This window comes from Scatophagus argus, chromosome 1 (assembly GCF_020382885.2).
Source record: "Scatophagus argus isolate fScaArg1 chromosome 1, fScaArg1.pri, whole genome shotgun sequence".
Classification (NCBI taxonomy): domain Eukaryota; kingdom Metazoa; phylum Chordata; class Actinopteri; family Scatophagidae; genus Scatophagus; species Scatophagus argus.
This window is the reverse complement of record NC_058493.1, coordinates 28,736,802-28,755,510: the sequence shown is the minus strand read 5'-3', so window position 1 is coordinate 28,755,510 and position 18,709 is coordinate 28,736,802. Positions and strand designations below refer to the sequence as shown.

At 47.5% G+C, this 18,709-nt stretch overlaps 1 protein-coding gene across 2 annotated transcripts; it reads left to right on the top strand.

The window, feature by feature from the left end:
• The first annotated feature begins 486 nt into the window (after window positions 1–486).
• On the top strand, window positions 487–18,559 carry LOC124063814 (USP6 N-terminal-like protein). Of its 2 annotated transcripts, none has more exons than XM_046397865.1 (14): window positions 487–1,067; window positions 5,873–5,946; window positions 9,218–9,303; window positions 9,404–9,443; window positions 9,562–9,642; window positions 10,487–10,594; window positions 11,441–11,550; window positions 12,531–12,579; window positions 13,163–13,283; window positions 13,414–13,508; window positions 13,604–13,669; window positions 14,473–14,572; window positions 15,113–15,265; window positions 15,448–18,559. In XM_046397865.1, exons 2-14 carry the CDS (start codon window positions 5,881–5,883, stop codon window positions 16,119–16,121), a joined length of 1,749 nt encoding a protein of 582 aa, XP_046253821.1. In that variant the 5' UTR covers window positions 487–1,067; window positions 5,873–5,880; the 3' UTR covers window positions 16,122–18,559. The 2 variants fall into 2 exon arrangements, with proteins under 2 accessions (XP_046253821.1, XP_046253829.1); XM_046397873.1 differs by lacking the exon at window positions 487–1,067 and adding an exon at window positions 5,535–5,620.
• Window positions 18,560–18,709: the final 150 nt, after the last annotated feature.

The following is an 18,709-nucleotide window of genomic DNA, read 5'->3' as shown; positions in this document are numbered from 1 at the left end:
GTTTCCTGTTCACACTTGGCGTCTCACAGTGCAGGTTTTGCTTTTTATGTTCATGTTGGATCCAGTTTTAAGTACATTCAGTTCAGCGCTTTTCTAAAACCGAATTGAGCGAAGGTGAACCGGACCAAAGGTGAACCGGACCAAAGGTGAACCGGACTAAAGGTGAACCGGACCAAAGGTGAACCGGACTAAAGGTGAACCGGACTGAAGGTGTTGGCACAGGATGCAAAAGTCGAGTCGGGCTCTTCTGCAGGAAGCAGAATGACTGAAAATGACCACAACAGGGATGTAAGGAATAAAAGAGGACGCAGGCTTCAGCAGCGACAGCCAATAGAAAGTAGTTTTGTTGGCTGAACTGGACGCTCCTTCAGCACACTGTAACCCTGACTTTTTCATTCATTTAATCAGCAAAAGGAAATATCCAAGAATCTTCCGTGTTACGTCAAAAAAATGAAATAAAAATCTGCGGTCTCAGGTGTGCTGACGATCACGTGACTGAATGTGGCGGGTTTGCTTCTCATCTGGAGGTCCGAACAGCGCCTTGTTTCCTCCACCAGGTACCTTTCACAGGTGATACCCGCTCACGTATTTTTACATGAAGGTGTGGTTGTGCAAGCTGCTGTGTGGAGCCTGTCAAGTCCCTGCAGCAGCAGGTCTGTCCAGCAGAGGGCGGCAGGAGAAAAGCGAGCTGAGGTGTGTGTGTGTGTGTGTGTGTGTGTGTGTGTGTGTGTGTGTCGGGGCTCTGTGTCTTTAAGGCCGGGTCTCACAGCTCACACACGGCTGCTGACTGGTGCCACGCCGCGGCGCCTGCTCAGTGCCGCCGCCGCTGTTCGGGTCCTGGACGCGGAGCTGCTCCGTCCGTACGTCTGCTGCGCCCCGTGTGTGCGTGAGTGTGCGTGAGTTTGCGTGAGCGCTGTCTGACGGTAAGCTATGGATTGACGGGGGGAGGCTATTGTTGTCAGCCCGGTGGTTTGTTCTGCTGGAGCTGCACTTTCCGCGGAGGATGTCCACAGGAGCCGGAGCTGTGCCGCTGCACGGATAGCGCAGACATACGGCCGAGAAACACGGTAATTACACTCTTATTTATTCCCATTTTGTGTGTTTCGTTTTTTCTTGCTTTGGTTTATTATTCTCATTAGAATAAAAGCTTCTGGCGTCAGGCTGCAGCGCCGTCTCGGGTCGCGGCTCCTCGTACCGGAGGGTCCGGGTTTGTTTACCACCACAAAAGGACACTTTGAGCTGTCGCTGAGGTCCAGATCCGAGCGAAGAGTGTCGGAACCGTCGGCAGACTGGACCAGCATCCATCAGCCATCACCGCCTGGCTGTACGTGTCCGTCCGAGAGCAACAGTGAAGGCAGCAGCGGCGTTCAGGCCTGCTGGGAGCTCAGAGCTGCTGCTGCTGCTGCTGCGGTAACACATTGGAGTTGTTGAACTCCAATGTGCCAAGAGGACACACTGCAGCTGCTGCTGAGTTTGTAGATGAACTAAACAAAATCTGTAAAGACAGTTCTTAAAAAGTCAGTAGAAATTTCAAATGCACGTGCTTCAGTAGTTAAAACATGCGCAGTGGAGGCCGTCGTGTCTACTGGTTACCTTTAATGTACTTGACAAAAATAGAATGAAGCCTTTTCGTGTCTATTGGTCAAGCAAACCACCACAAGCTGATGTCATCTTCAGATGTTCAGCTGATGGTGAAGGCCAGAGACTGATGGGTTTGATGGATGGATGGTCAAAGTGACAGCAGGTGACTCCAGCAAACTGACCTGGTTGGTTGAACTTTGAGAGTGTATTTCATTACGTTCTGACAGAACCGGTTTAGTATCACCAAGCTGACCTTTTCTTTTACAGTTTTTGTTTTCCCTGACTTTGTTGCTTGACAGATTGTAAAGTTCCACGGGTGGAGCCCACACGAGTCCTTAACTTGGCGTGAATCACATGAACCGAGGCCCATAGTGTCCACGGCTGCACGGTGTTTTCCCTCGCTTTGAGCAAACGGAAATAATGAGTTGTAGACTGTGATCAGGCCCGACCCACACCTTCCATAAACCCCCAGGCTCAGCAGGAAAAGCAGCTGATAACGTTAGACGTTTGTTTTTCACTTTGTGACTTTGTTGTCGCTGACATTAACTCGGCTTGATTCTCTGATGCACACGCATTTCCTTGACAGCCGGCACTCATGGAAAGCTCTGCTGAATGGCTGACTGAACTCACGCTTCTGTCCTGTGTTGCTGCTCTGAGGAAGACAGAAAGCCATCCAGTCATACCACTTTAAAACGCTGTGGGGTGAGCTGTCTGTTTCCACTTTAAGTTTCAGTTCTGCTCAAGAAGTTCGGAAGCTTTTCTCCTGACACGACGCTGAATCTCAGCTGCTTCAACTGGTAAAAATGAAGCATGTGTGCTTCCCTTCGCCGCTGGCATGTGTCACATTTGCACATTTGTAGCTTGACCCCACAGTGGTCCAAAAACAAAGAAAGAAGCATTTCCCCCTTTCAGCCCATAAATCACAGCAACACACGGCTGGAAAAAGTCCCCAGCGTGTGATGCAGTTTAAGGTTTAGCCTGAAGTTCAGCTGTAAAGCACTCAGAGCCTTCAGGACGCTCTGTCCCTCAGTCAGGTAGCGTTAGGAGCTGCCGTCCAGTCTCTCTGCTCTCCCCCACTTTGGGCCTCCACCCTCCATGCTGGGACTCGTGCCAGAGCTCCTGTGTGATTTAGTGCGCTGACCACATGCAGCCGCTGCCATATGCTTCAGATGACGGCTCTTAGTTAAAGCTTCTGTGAGCCTCAGCCTTTTCTACGTGAACCTCTGCAGGCCTGGTCTGAAAGCGTTTGCCCTCAGAGTCATTAGCTGACACAATTAAAATCCAACGAGAATGTCAAGTATCTGTGAAGGTCCAAATGACCCGTAAGCTGGAAAAGTCTCTGAAAAACAGCAGCTTTTAGAGTCTCATGGGACACTAAAAGTCTCCACTGAAAACAAAGTCTGTTCAGGATTACCAGCCTCAAGAGGAACGTGAACGAGTGCCTTTAAGGAGGAGGAAGTGTGGCAGATAAACGCAACGGATTAAATGTTAGTTTGTTGAGATCCTGCCTCATTAGCTCGTTAGAGGTGGGCAAATTATTGAAATAATCACTTAACAGTCACAATCAGGCAGCTGCTGAATGTTTGCTGCACACATCACGGTGATAGAAGTGGTGCTTCTGCAAAGTTCAGCAGGATCGGATCACCTTTTTGATGTGGTCTGGATAACAATATGCACTTCAGATCCCTGCGAGGACTATTAGGACAAGGAGGATTTGACTTTCCATGAAGATGATGATTCAGCAACAATCCTGACTGCTGTTGTCCATTAAACATTTAAGTCATTTAACATGAAAACCAACAATATGCTCTGGTTTGTTGCTTCTCTTCGGTTTCACATTCTTGTAAGCTGGACATCTTTAGGATGAATGAGACATTTGAAGACGTCACATTCAGCTCTGGGAACTTCTGATTGATACGTCCCTTCCTTTTCTGACTTGTAAAAGACTAATTGAAAAATAATCAGCAGATCATAATCAGTTTGCAGCACTGGAGGCCGTCGTCATCCTCACTTTGCTTTATTCGTGTCACTGACCGTCTAGCAGACAGGATCGCCGTCTTCCACCCTTCTGAATTATTCAGCCTGGTTAGCCCACATTCAGACTCGCCATGTGGGACAGAACGATAAACTGGGCAGAGAAAAGTAAATGACCTAAATAACCCTTTGCACTGTGGGTCGGCCCAGCTGAAAGCTGACAGTCATGAGAGACGTGGTCCTCGATCTCCTCGTCAAACGCGTCCGCCGACGGCCGATTGCGAGTTTCAGCAACAGTGTTTCAACACGTTTTGTGTCCCAGTCTGTCCAAAATCAGAAGTGAAATGACTACAGAATAGACTGGAGAGATAACTTAATGCTGCTGCAAAACCAGAACTCTGACTCACTTTAGTAGCGTTTCACGCTGAGAGCCAGCACACATTTATTGTGTTATTGTACATTTTCAAGACTTCACATTGTTAAGAAGCGTGCAGTTGCAGTGTTTAGTTACTGGCAACAGATTGGCTGTCGTCTGATGGTCAGTTTGTTGAGGGTTGTGGTGATGATTAATTACTCAGATGATCAGTGATGAGGCTTTTTAAATCAGGCTTATTGAGGATGAATTCTAGCCATGGCTCTGAAGCCTGATTCTCTTGAATCTGACGACCGTTAAACCAACAAAGGGTGCAGATTAGAAGTGAACCCATCAGTCGTCTTTAGTGCAGAAATAACAGCTCTTTGTTCCTCTTTGTTCCTGCTTTGGAAACAACAGACTTTCACTGCATAATCCATCTTTACGCACACATTCTTAATCCAGACGGTTTGCGTGTCCAGATTACCACTCCGGGTCCTGCCACTGGTGTAGATCCGTACGGTGTGGTGTAGATGAAGGATTAATACCCTCGCTGATTTGTTTGGGGATGATTTAGCCACGGTGCTTGGGCTCTGGCTGGGATTATGTGCATTGTTTGAAAAGACACAAAAGTGGCCCAGATCCATATGATATCATACCACGCCATGCACTGTCTGCTTTGTATATTAGTTAATCTAAAAACTGAGATCATCATTCTCTAGGGATGGTCTGCTCTGCTCTTAGCCTATATATTCTATTTTTACTTAGCTTATATTTCTATTTTTTTATTCAACTTTTCATTTCATATTTTTATAAAATACCCTACCCATTGCTCCCGGAACCTGAGTCCTAATTTCATACCATAAGCATGTAAATGTGAGCTGGTATGACAATAAAAGTTCCTTGATCCTAATCGGTGCCTTTAAAGGTCCAATCATAACTCACAACACAGTGTGGCTTCCTGTCAAGGCCTCGCGGTGGTGTGGGGGCCGGTGTGTGGTGGTGTGGGAGCTGGTGGCTGGTGGTGTGGGAGCTGGTGGTGTGGGGGCTGGTGGGTGGTGGTGTGGGAGCTGGTGGCTGGTGGTGTGGGAGCTGGTGGTGTGGGGGCTGGTGGGTGGTGGTGTGGGAGCCGGTGGGTGGTGGTGTGGGGGCCGGTGGCTGGTGGTGTGGGGGCCGGTGGCTGGTGGTGTGGGGGCCTTGCACCATATTTCAAAACCCAGTTCCAAAGCTGTTTGCTCCCTTTAAAACCATTCAGACTGACTAGAAGCCACGTGTCCAGACTAGCCTAAGTCATGCTTAACTTTTGCCACCATTCATAGGCAACATCACAGATGTGTGCCTGCATCCTGCTATAACGATGCTAACGAACAGTGCTGTCTGTAGCCACGGGCTCAACAGACTCCCATTCACTCACATGTTCTACGTTAGCTAACGTCCTGTGGCAACCCAACACACCCACTTTGTCCCTTTTATCGCGACTGGTAAATTGTCCTTAGCCACTGTGGGAACAGGACTTACAGATGCTGTCAAGTTTGCCAGATCTTTCGCTGAAACCATCGAGGAAAAGCCTGCGATTAAACACGCGTTATGTACTTTCAGCCACTGGGGGTTTGTGGACGTCATGCTTTAAGCTTCATTTAGGTTGGTCACGTTCTCGGACCTTCCTCACTCTTCGACTCTCCTGGAAGTGGATCTTCTGCAGCTCTGTTTCATGTAATGATTTCTTTACGTTTCAAGCACAATGAAAACATGCAGCGTACAAACCAACAAGTGAAAACTGTTTGTTCTGTGTGATGAAGTCATTACAAGAAAAATGTGCTTCAGTTTCACAGCACTGCCAGCTCATCCTGTCGGTCGCCCACATCTATCAGCTGGGCTCTTTTTTCTTTTCTAACTCGTTTTGTGTTCTTGTTGTTATTGTTGTTGTTCTCCAGCTCATGCGGTTCTTCTTTCCCCCACCTGCAGATATTGACATGAAGAAAGACATTGAGACTCTGATAGCAGAGGAACGTGCTGATATCATCTTGAAATATGCTACGGTGAGTTTGTTTGCTGAGTTTCTTTTATTTGGTCCAGATGGCTCGTGTGGTTTTCCACAGCATCGAAGCAGAAGACTGTTTGATAATTCGCTCTAGATTCAGTTAAAATGTGACAATGATGATATGATATGATATGATATGATAAATGTGTGAATGCTGATATTTATCTTTCATTTTATTCTGAAGATCTTGTTCATCATGTCAGCCTTGGTCATCAGCATTTTGTTGAGCGATAACATTTGTCATCAGCATCTTACGGCACGGCTATGGCTGATTTACATCATCTGGCCGAGTTTCATTACTCCGTAGGATGGAGTGTTCACACGTGTATGTGCTCAAAGAAACCGACTGGCACACTGAGATGGACAGACGTGTGAATTCGTCCGTGTGCTGTGTGGTTTGTGTGCAGGACAACACGGTGTGTGTGTGTGTGTGTGTGTGTGTGTGTGTGTGGGTGGATGTGAGTTCGCTGCCAAAGTGCATTAATAGCACACTGTGTAATAACGTGTTTGTGCCTGTGGTTCGATGTGTTGGGAGAATGAAGACCAGATATGTTAGATATATGAATCTGAAACTAACATGAAAACTGACAAATATGTGCTTAACCATTCAAAGAACTAAACCTCCTTCCTTTACGCCTTCGTGCCAACCACAGACGTGGACGGAGACGTGGGGATTCTGGGTTTTCCGTACCTTCATACCTTCATACGTACGAACTTGTGAACGTACGTAGTTCTGTGGCATCTCAGGGATGTCCTGAGAGAAGTTCTTCAGATTTGGCACAAACGTCCACTTTGACTCACAGATTTTGGAGGTCAAAGGTCACTTGTGAACTCAGCAAACACGTTTTTAGCCAAAACTCTAAACTTCTGACGTTGTGACATCGTGATGTCTTCTGTCTGACTGTGATCATCAATCAATCAATCAATCGGTTATCTATTTCCTCCTGCGTCCGTCTGCCACACGCTGCGTGGCGAGATTGTTCCCAGATGATGTTAATAGAAAACATCACTGCTCAGCATCACATTTCCTTACAAATGTATTTGGCGCTGAACATTAGCTGTCTGTAAACATCCAGGGTGGATGCAGATGAGTGGGGGGTGGAGACGGCAGCAGCCACAGGTTAAATTTAGCTCAGCAGCTCGGAGCAGAGGGGGTGGGCTGAGGGTCTGAGGGGACGAGGCGGCCGCTGATCTGTCCAGCCTTAGCAACAGCTGTGACACACTGTGCAGAGATTGACTTGACAGCGACCTCCGGTTGGCTGGCTGAGGGCCCGGGCCCTCAGCCATCGTGATCTCGGTGCCGGGATGCTGGTTTGGGGCCACGTGTTCAGCACAGTGCAGGAGGAGGAGCAGCGGGGCTGGAAACAGATGGGCTGCTTGTCCCAGGAGAACTCTGGGTGAAAGCCCACCACAGACACGTTCAGGTTCACGTCTCTGATGCAAGCTAACCGCCCTGACGCATCCTGCTCTCTGACTTCCTGCTGAAGCAGACTGAAGGCCAAAATGCTTTTGGCTTCACGTGTTTCACAGAAATGAACCGGGGACCTGCCTTCAGTGCTGCATCCAAATCCACAATGGAGACGCAGAGTCCAGCTTTATTTGTGTCTGTGGCTGATGATCATACAGTGCGCATGCGTCGATACGTGTGCAGCCTGTTACAGACGCTCCCGATCTTTCTCACTTCAAGAATTTCCCTCCAGGGATTAATAAAGGAATTCTGATTCTGATTCTGATTCTGATGATGACTGATCTGGGGAGTAAGACTGACTGCATCCTGAACAGCTGGCGCACATCGAGATGCTGCCAGGTTGTCCGCGTTTTGACACCCGTCCACGCGTCACTGACGGCTCGTCCGTAATCCGACCACATGTTTGAAGCCGACCTTCGGTACCTGACAGTTTTGATGTTTAGCTCTGATACTGGAGAAGGATGGCGTACCATCAGCACAGACGGCCATCAAAGCCTGCAGACGTCTGAGCTCGGTAAAAAGCGTTCAGTCTCTTCCTCTGATGTCTTCCTGTAGCTCTCTGTGTCTCTGCCCCCCAAACTCCCTCAGTGAGAAAGTATTTTTAGTCCTCTCGCTGCCATGACACTGACATCACTCGCTGCGCCGACTCAAGCTCGATGAAGCCGTTCGCTTTCCGTGTGACCCGCTCTCGCTTCGCTGCGAGCAGGACGCTGATTGGCTGGCTTCCAGACGTGCAGCCAACCAGCAGTGTTGCTGTTGAGAGCGCGGCGAGAAGCCTCTCCGGTAGGCGGCCGGAGGATTAGTCCCCTCTGTGTTATGTCAACACTGGGACCAGATTGGAGCCTAAATGGATTTTCCGTGATACAAACGTTAGGCCTAAACTCTGTGCTGCTTACTGCAGGTTCTGAGTGTGTGTTTGGGTTTGGGTTGGAGAGTTTTAGTTGCTACCACAGCTCGACTTGTTGAGGATGAGCGAATCCTTTCGCGCAAACCGTCACCGCTGGACTCATTCGGTGTTTGACAGTGTCAGACCTCCTGTGAATCTGCACAAATGTTACTGTTCAGCTGTTCTCGCGGTGTGTACACACGACACAGTCGGTAGGGTGTTTGCTCCAACACCACCACCACCTCCACCCAGACATTCAGACAACTACTGGATGGATGGAGCCGAAGCATAGCTCAAGACCGAAATCATTTGCTGTATGTAAGGATGGACATGTGACCTCCCCAGAAGTGAAGCCACACATCTGGATCGCCCCCTGGTGGCTGGCTGCAGTACCAGTCATAAAAATGATTTTACATAAGTTAGTTTTGGGAGCAGGTGTTACTTTTAGTGGAAGGTTCAGTTCAACTCATAGTTGTTTATTATTTATTTTTCTGTTTCTGTCGATAGGAATATACTGTATGGACAAAAGTACTGGTACAGCTGTCCATCACACCAACAGGGACTTTAATGACGTCTCAGTCTAAACACACAGACAGCTTTGCAGCTCTAACAGCTTCCACTCTTCTGTGAAGGCTTTCCACAACATGTTGGAGTGTTTCTGTGGGAATTTGTGCCCATTCATGCAGTAGAGCATTTGTGAGGTCACACACTGATGTTGGACCAAAAGGCCTGGCTCACAATCTCAAAGTTGGAAGCATAGCATTGTCCAAAATGTCTTGGTGTGCTGAAGCATTAAGATTTCCCTTCACTGGAAGTCAGGGGCCGAGCCCAAACCCTGAGGAACAGACCCATGAAGAGGGCTGTCTGGATACTTTTGTCTACATAGTGTAAGTTTGTGTGTGTTTGTGTCTCCAGGGCAGGCAGGGTGGGGTGGAGATCGACCCCTGGGAAGATGCTGACTACAGCATCTACAAAGTCATCGACCGCTTCGGCTTCATGCAGTAAGTCTGCCGTCTCTTTGTTTCTTTCTTTCTTTCTCCATTTTTTGCGTCCTTCCTTCACTTCTCAACCCGATGCTTCATTCTGTTGTATGTTTTCCAGTGCGGATGAGTTGCCTGCTCCGAGCGCTCACGAGGAAAAGGTAAAGTTGAACATGTCAGGAAGTTTAAGGGCCGTGGTGCCGAGACGTGAGTGGACTGCACTCGGAGTGGTGAGAAAAGCCTGTCAGTCGTGTTCACCAGCTTCTGTCCTCCTCACAGCGGAAGCAGCTGGAGGTCGAGCGAGCAGAGAAGTGGCTGAAGATGGCGAAGAAGTGGGATAAATACAAGAGCAGCGACAGGGTGGGTGACGGGCACCAGGGCTCATTTATTCTCATTTACCGCTGCACAGTTCAGATCATTGACGAGTATGTGAAGCTGGTTTCTGTGTGGTCGAGGGCATCGTGTAAGTGTGAGCTCATCGAATGAACCGCACAGTGTTTAGTTTACTGCAGCAGGACACTGAATCCCTACAGGATGTGCTCACTCATGAAAAACTCTGGATCAGAGCTTCACGTAATCCCTAAAATATGAGTCAGACTACGAGATAATTGGAGGGGGAAAACCTCCACCCACACTGAGCAGTTTCACACTGAAAAATATCCAGTCAGGACGGCTACACGTTGACATGCAGTGTGAATGGGAGGCTTCGCAGAGTGTTTCAGCCGGTTTTAGCTCCTGCTTTTGGTTCAGTGTCACTGACCTCAGTAACCTTATTTCCAGTCGTTGGATGAAACCTGCAGCTCCAGCCTCTGCGGTGCGGGTCAGAGGATCGCACAGCACACTCCATAACAAACGTACAGGTTATAAACCTGCAGCTAACTGGCTAAGTTTGCTAGCGGTTGTTGATCTTGCTCGCTTCAGAGAAGCAACAGAGTCAACTTTAGTTGTCTTTGGGATTTCTGAGTGTTTACGTCAAACATTTCAAACTCTTGCAGCCTACATGCTGTTGTTAATGTTTCATCCTGCTGCACCGTGTGCTCACTGAACATGTTTGAAATGTGAAAAACTTTAGCTTTGTTCCTGTGAATGTTGTCGTAGGCGAACCGTAGGCGGTTAAACTTTCCGGTGACTCACACTTCACAGCCTCTAAACCTCCAGGCTCTTTATTCACCCACTGTTTGTGTTTTCTGTGCTCTGCTGTCAGATGGTGAAGCGGGTGTATAAGGGCATTCCCCTGCAGCTCCGGGGTCGGGCCTGGGCGCTGATGCTGGACGTGGAGGCCACTAAGAGGGACAACGAGGGCAAATACGAGGTGTGTGTACCTCACAGTGTCGTCCGGCCTGCAGGACGCCCCTTTGAAAAGACAAAGTATGTCCTCCGTGATTACAAAAAGTGCGAGAGAAGCATTTTCCCAGCACCAAGAAAAGATTAGATAGAGGAGATGAGATTGACTGAGAAGCTTCAAAAATATCTGTACCAGAGTAATTTGTACAAAGTGATTTAAAGTATATGTAACTGCTGAGACTGCGTATGAAGGTCGAATTAGCTGCCGTGCTGAACAGCCGAGCTGACGTCTCATTTGTAAATTTGTCTGATTAGCTGGCAGATGAACACTTAAATGTGATTTCTGAACCGACATGTTTTTATCCTCTTGGCCATCATAACACCCAGTCAGATTAATCCGCACACAACAGCTTTTCACCAAAGTGGACTGGATTAACGAGCAGATGAAGTCAGACAGTTTCATGGATTGTATACATTATTTGGTGCATTGTGGTTTTTATTTTATCTTCTGTGGAATAAAATTTAATAATATCGATGTCGATAATTTTGAACTGCATCCATTTGCTTCCAAATGAAGCAGTTAAATTACTTTATTATTGTGTATTACTGTGATTGGTGTGGGGCTTACAGCTGATTAAACCAACATGTGACGACAGACGACGTGAGAACATCTGGATGCCTCCTGCTGGCGTCTTTACGTCTTCATACCACAGTAGTTTGAACTGCTCTCCAGGTGTCTTGCTTTTATGTGAACAGTATTGATCTTTTTGTCCTAAAGTCTGGAATTATGACACATTTTTAAATAAAGTAAAGTTTTTATTTTAGTCACAATATGTCTTTACTAGTGGATTAAAGCTCTTCTGTTTGTGTTCAGAAAATGAAGGAGCAGGCCAGACTGTACTCGTCTGAGATCAAACAGATCGACCTGGACATCAACAGGACCTTTAGAAACCACATCATGTTCATGGATCGCTTTGGAGTCAAGTAAGTCTGACGGCGTTCAGCTGCATCACTTTTCACTCACATTCTCCATCTGTGACTGATTTTCATCAGGGTGAAAAGTTCTGGCCCGCTTCAGCGAACAGTTTTTTTGCTGACGTTGAAGTCGTAAAGAGACTGCAGCAGATGGACGTCTGGTCCACGCGCTGATATCACATGGTTTGTGTCCAGGTCGCAGAAGAAGGTTTTTCGTCCTGTTAGAAGCACAAGCTGCAGTGGAGACTTTGATTTGGCGACCTCAGCGTGAACTGAGTGTGAGAGAACGTGGAACCTGATCCCATCACAGGCTGATGTCAGCGGCTGTTTCACAGACCGCAGGCCTGTTCAGGAGTGGAAAGTCTGGACCAAACGGTTCAATATTCAATACAAGTTCAGTGGACCTGCAAAAATGAACCTTTTTATAGTGACAGAAGGCAGCATTGGTGCTGCAGAGCTGCGTTCTCCATCTGTAATGTTCTCCGTCTGTAATGTTCTTCCTCTAATGTTCTCCATCTGTAATGTTCTCCCTCTCTAATGTTCTCCCTCTCTAATGTTCTCCATCTGTAATGTTCTCCCTCTCTAATGTTCTCCCTCTCTAATGTTCTCCCTCTCTAATGTTCTCCCTCTCTAATGTTCTCCATCTGTAATGTTCTTGCTCTCTAATGTTCTCCCTCTCTAATGTTCTCTGTGTTTTTCTGTGTTAACTTTGATCAGAGGGTTTGTTTGTGTGAGTCTGGTCCAGTTGAAACAGTGCAGAGTGAGACCTCCTGTTGGGCAGTACAATCTGTTATTCTAAATATTGGCCATCAGTCTCCTTGATTGCTAATAATCAGCATGAGCCATGACAAAACGTGGACCACGTAGTAAATCCTGTTAAACTTGCTTTGGACTCCCGTCGGTATGGTTGGGAAACGTCTTAATAAGTCACAGAAGCTCTTCTCCTCCCTCCCCCTCCTCATTTCCTTTCCTTCTCCTCCTCCCTGCAGGCAGCAGTCGCTCTTCCACGTCCTCTCTGCTTATTCGGTCTACAACACGGTAAGTGGCTGCTTGTGCTTCGTGGAAACACTGACACACCAGTTTAACTGCTTTGAGTTTTCTTGTCCTGAGGAGAGCAGGGACTCACACTTCAATGTGTGTTACGTTTGTTTGGTTTGGACGGTCAAAGCCAGCTGATGCGAGGCTCATGTATGTGAATCCCAGCCTGTTTAGGGGCGCAAGGCGGGACTTTCTTATCATTTCTAAATCCTCAGCTGGTGGAAACAGTTTCTGCATAACAGAGTGTTGACTGCAGGTGGCAGCATCGTGCATATTTGCAGCTCTGTAGTCCACCACGAGCTCATGGGTTTGGATGATACTGAGCCTCAGGTGACGAAGCTCTCCGTCAGTCACTACTGATTTGAGCCTGAACACACATGGACTGAAACGGAGGTGTAAAAATGCATGTGCTGCGTACCTGGTGCTACAGGGAGCTGCACGGCGTGCAGAGGGACAAACACATCGCGGAGGTTTCCGTGTCGCACGTTTTGTTCCTATGAGATGACTAAATGTTAGTGCCAGAGTCCAGCCGGGCTCGTCGGGGTTAACGTGATCGTCCTTCACTTTGTGCTGCTGCCTGCAGGAGGTGAGCTACTGCCAGGGGATGAGTCAGATCGCCGCCCTGCTGCTGATGTACATGAACGAGGAAGATGCCTTCTGGGCCCTGTCACAGCTGCTGACCAATCAGAAGCACGCCATGCACGGTGAGACGTCGCTCCTGTTCAGGACGCAGCGCTGCTCACAGAAGGAAATGAGTGTTGAGGTGGTGTAACAGCTTCATTTCGTATTAAGAAGGATTAAAAAGCTTCTCCCTCCTCTTTTGTCCTCTTGAAGGATTTTTTGTTCCCGGCTTCCCAAAACTTCAGCGATTCCAGGCGCATCACGATCAGATTATTTCCAAACTCATCCCCAAGCTGAAGAAGCATCTGGTGAGATGACAGTAACACGAGGCTTTCATACGAGAACATGAGGGCGCAGGGACATTCGCTGTGTTTGCTGATTGTCTTCCTGTCTGTCTTTCCAGGACAGAGAGCAGATGTCTACAGGGATTTACAGCACCAAGTGGTTCCTACAGTGCTTCATAGACAGGGTGAGCAACCTGCTGGACATCCTGTCTCACTCTCGATGTGACAGAATCACATGACGTTTAACGTAACGCTCGAGCTGAAGTCCAGAGCAGCTCGTCAGGCCTGGCGTCAGCTTCTTCGTCTCGTCTTCTGAAGAGAACGTCATCCGTAACTCGAGCTAACGCGAGTTTAATTTCAGTCTGACTTCACATCTGCACTGTCCAGTTTTCACAAGTCAGTCCATTAACAGGCAACATGCACGTGTGCTTAAATGTGCCCTTTGCTGTGTGCATGTGAGAAGTTGTGGTTGTTTTACGTTTCCAGTTAGTTTGGATGAGTTGGATGGTTAACATTAGCAGCACTTTCCACCACCAAGAAAAGCCCTCAGAAACTCAAACTCTGCCCTCAGAATTCATCTCTGTTTGGTTCACCTCTGGGACGTGCAACCGAAGAACACAGCAGCGAGTTATTTCTCAGAAGTTCGGCTTTTGAAAGCTAATTTTACATGATTTCAGCTTTAAAAAATCCTGCTGATACTGGAGCTCTGTGACATTGCATTAGAGGAGAGCATTAAGAGCTGTTAAGCTAAACTGCTATTAGTCTCCTCCATGCGTGCCCACAATCCTGTGGTGGTGGTCTGGCAGCGTTCGGCCGCTGTCAGCACTTCTCTGTCCCGCTGAGTCGCTCGGCTGCGAGGGGCCCGAGGGCCTCTGAGGTCTGGGACGGAACCAAACAGACCTCCTGACTCCGGCCGGTGGGTGGGGGGGCTGGCGTAAGCAGACTGAAATGACTCACGGTGATTGGATGACCTGTGGTGTTCCTGCAGACGCCGTTCACGCTGACCCTTCGTCTGTGGGACATTTTCATCCTGGAGGGGGAGCGGCTCCTCACCGCCATGTCCTACACCATCCTGAAGATACACAAGAGTAAGGAGACGACAACAGTTCACCACATTCAGACTAGTCATTATCGAGTCAGCTTCTACATCCACTGGAATTAAGTCATTTTGATGATTTTCAGCTGCTTCTTAATGCCTGCCAATCAGTGGTTGCCTTAAAGCCACAAATTATCCAAATTCTTGTGCCATTTTTAACACTTCTTCAACACATTAAAGGGACAGTTCCAAGAGTTAAGGGACAAGATGGATACCACTCTCATGTCTAGATATAAAACGGCTGCCAGGTTAGCTTAGCTGAGCATAAAATAATTATTGCGGCTTATGAGCTGGACTGCTTCATGGCCTCACAAGCTCACGGTCACAACGAGACCCCACATATTCAAACATCAAGGCGCCGACCGTGGCCAAAGTGCTGGCTTAGATCTTGAGTTGGTCCTCCTGGGTGGGTTAAATGTCATTTCAAACAGTCTGTGGTGTCCACTATGAGTGTATCACACATTTGTGTCTGTTTTTATCTCAGTCCGACGATGTGTTTGAGTGACTTTAATGTATGAACGTGTGTGTGCAGAGCGTCTGCTGAAGATGTCTCTGGAGGAGCTCAGGGAGTTCCTGCAGGAGCGGATCGCTCAGACTTTCTTCTACAGCGACGACGTCATCATCGAGCAGCTTCAAGCCTCCATGACTGAACTGAGGAAGATGAAGCTGGACCTTCCTCCTCCAGGTACGCAGCTGCACTCGGCACTGAAAGGCTTCAGCAGTGACCAACCCGAGTCTGTCCAGCGTGGCTACATCCTCCATACGCACTGAAGGACAAAAAGACAACAGGACTCCTTCTGTCTCTTAAAGTAATCTAAAAAGAACCTCTCCTTTGTATTCTTCAGATTCTCTCTGTTCTGTTCTCAGGGAAGCCTGAGGAGTTGCCTCGCAAGCCTCTGGGTCAGGAGCTGCCGGTGCTGTTGAGTCCAGTTCAGCCCTCCAGAGGGAAGCCGTCCTCAGCCAGCGGGTTCCCCAGAGAAAGTCTGAGCCTCCACATCATCTCCCACCAGCCTGACTCAATCTCCCCAGACCAGAGCCCCTCCAAGGACCCCAGGGATCTGGATGCTGTGGACGAGGATGAGGCCCCATTGCCTTCACCAGACCCCATCATCATCCACAGCCAGGCCCCGCTTACGCCCGACGGCTCCCCACTGATGGGTCCTCCGCCTTACCAGCCTCCAGGGAGTCAAGCAGCGGTCGCGGTGGGGCACTCCTCACCACCTGATCAGGAGGGGGAGGGGGAGGATGCAGATGTGGTCTCGCTGGCCTCCACAGACGACTCCTCGGCGGCCACTCGCTCAGCTGTCACTGCCGACCAATCCTCCTGCAAGGTCCCACGGACTCTGTCGGCCCCCACGGCCCAAGTGGCCTCGCTGGCCTCGGGCCTGACTCCGTCTGAGAGTCTGTCTGCAGCAGAGAGGGCTGAGGACACGTACCTGGTCCAGCTCCTGGAGCAGGCCTCAGCTTTGACCACCAACAGGAACCCAAAGCAGGTTAAGACTGAAGCCTCAGAGGAAACCCAAGCTCCAGAAACTTTATGAAAGCAGTTTATTGATTATGTGTCTGTGGCAGGAAGTGGCTCTGAACAGGTTCTGTAAAGGTCAGCTTTGTTGTTTGTGTTTCGGTGAAGAACCACAGGAGTGTGATTTATCAGTCAGACTATCGATGTCAAACAACGATTGCTTAAAAATCATTTCCATAATCGTTTAACACAGTGTGACTCGATATCAGGTTTGTAGAAGTCAAAGTTGAGTGAACTCGCTGATTGGCTCTGAGCAGCAAGTTCTGTACTGATTTAGTGTCTCAGAAACACACTCACAGTTTAACTGGACTAAAACCAGCGAAGACCTCTGAGTGGGTGCGTGAAGAGGGATGACGCCTGCATGTTTGACAACATGAGGAAATCACCACCATGTTTCTTCTTGTTGGTTTAATTTGTACAGGCTGAGGTTCTGTTTGCAGAAATATGAAGCCAAAAATACAGCTTAAATCTCACAAAATTCACTAATCTCTCAATTTATATTTAGCAAGAATCCACTGGGTGGTGGGCTGTGAGTAAACGTTTTCAAGCTGCTCTCATGGCTTGGAAATGAATCGATAAACCAGTTAAATTTGACTGAGCTGTGTGGAATTTGCCAAAGCAGGCCTGGCCAGTGTTGCATCTGGCCTTTAGTGTGACGTGTCTCTTCAGTCAAACTGGTGTCTTTGAGTGGAGGTTCTGTCTCAAGGTGGGCTACAGATCTATAAATCTTTACAAGTCTGAAGTGTTTTCCAAGCAGGGAGGGTCTAATGAAAGATTCTGCTGAGTTGCATTCTGGGAGGTGTAAGATTGTTTCTGAGTCAAACTCAAGTTAAATTTGTCCCTTTTGTATTAATCAGTTGCTCCCAGATTGTACGGATGTGGAACGCAGTGCAAACCAGCTGAATGTGGTTTCGGTTGCAGAGAAATCACAAATACCAGCATAGCATGAAGTGAAACAGTTTCATTATCTAATTACTTTAACACAGACACAGATAAGCTGACTGATGAGACGGCGTTAAGACTCTGGAGCAGCTGCACTGTTTCCTGTTTGACTGAAAAAAGCCTGAATCACCTGGGAGGTCAATCTGATGGTATTTTCCTGCAGGGAAGAGGACTGGGAAAGCGGGCGTCTCTGAGGCATCACCTTTTACAATAAAAAACGTTTTTGTAGTTTTGTAACATTTCGTCAGAGAACAAAATGTTGCCTGGTCAGCCTTTGTAAAATGTTTGCTAGCAGAGTTCCGGTTTTATTTTTTGTACTAATGTCTGGATGCCTTATTCGGATCAGCTTCAGTTCTGCTGTGGACGCTGGTGATGTTAAGCCCTGCACAACAACAGAGGAAGTGATGTCGTTGGGCACAACGTGGGCACATAGAGCGGCTGTCAGGTGTCGGACTGAACACCAGGCCTCGGACATGGTGAGCTGGCTCACTGCTGATTGTACACACTGAAACCAATCGAGCTCATTTTAAATAAGCGTTTTTCTAGCTTTATAATTTATTGTTTTATCCTCTGCAGAAAATTTAATAACCGCTTGTGTGCTCATCCTTTTTAAGAACTGGAATATGTGCTGCATTTCCCATAATGAGCCGCCTGAGCGCTGAACACAGCCTTTGTTTTTAGTCTCACAGAGGAGGATGGGGATTTAGACCTGTCACATTTTGTTAACGTTGTGCTTAGAAATGTACAGTATTGTAGAACCAGTCGGAGGAGCTGGACCCAGTGTTCCCATCTGAGGGTGGAGACAGCGTTTCTCCAGCTCCGTGCTTAGAAATAGTGAAAGGCTGACATCTTGTGGTCACTTTAGGTAAAGCATGTCTCTCTCTTCATCTAGCCCAGTAGGATTGTTGTAGAAAGAGTTTTGAACATTTAGAAACCATCCAGATCAGATTAGAAATATTCAGTCTTTCAATTTGATGCCATTGTTTTGAACGATGTGAATACGTTGAGGCTTTTTATGAAATCTGACTGTATTTCAGTGTTTAAACTCCCAGCTAACCGAAACATGTTTCGGATTTGTGTATCAAGAGTAGCCACAGTCCAATCGATTACTCTGTGTTTTTCCTCAGCGTCTTCTTTAATGAGGTGCAGTTAAAGTTGTATGACATTGTTAGGCACTTAAGTGTGGGTGTAAAACTAAATGTTGAATTCTTGGCTACAAGTCTGTTATACATTGAAATCTACAGCACCTTTTTGTTAGAAACCCTGGAGCTGAAACAAAACAACTTTACCTTCTTTGATTCTCTGTTTCTCGGTCTGTAAGAGCAAAGTGGAGGAGCAGATGAACGCATAGAAATGCACTTAAAGTTTGTGTATGAAATCTCAGACTGTTGACAAAACCACCGGGAAGGAATTTCAAGGATTTCTTTTGGAATACGGGCTTAAAATGGAGAAAATATGGTTTGTGTTAAAGATAATTAAACATTTTTGGAAGTAATTTGGGAGCGTTACCTTTCTTGAGAGAATGAAATGAGAGTACCTGTCACAATGAAGCTAAGCTAGTTAGCACTAAGACGAAACGGGAAATGGCGAGTCTGACTTAAAAAAAACCCTCAAAAGCTCACTAATTAACACGCATTGCTCTGCTAATCACTTTGAAAAGGTAAA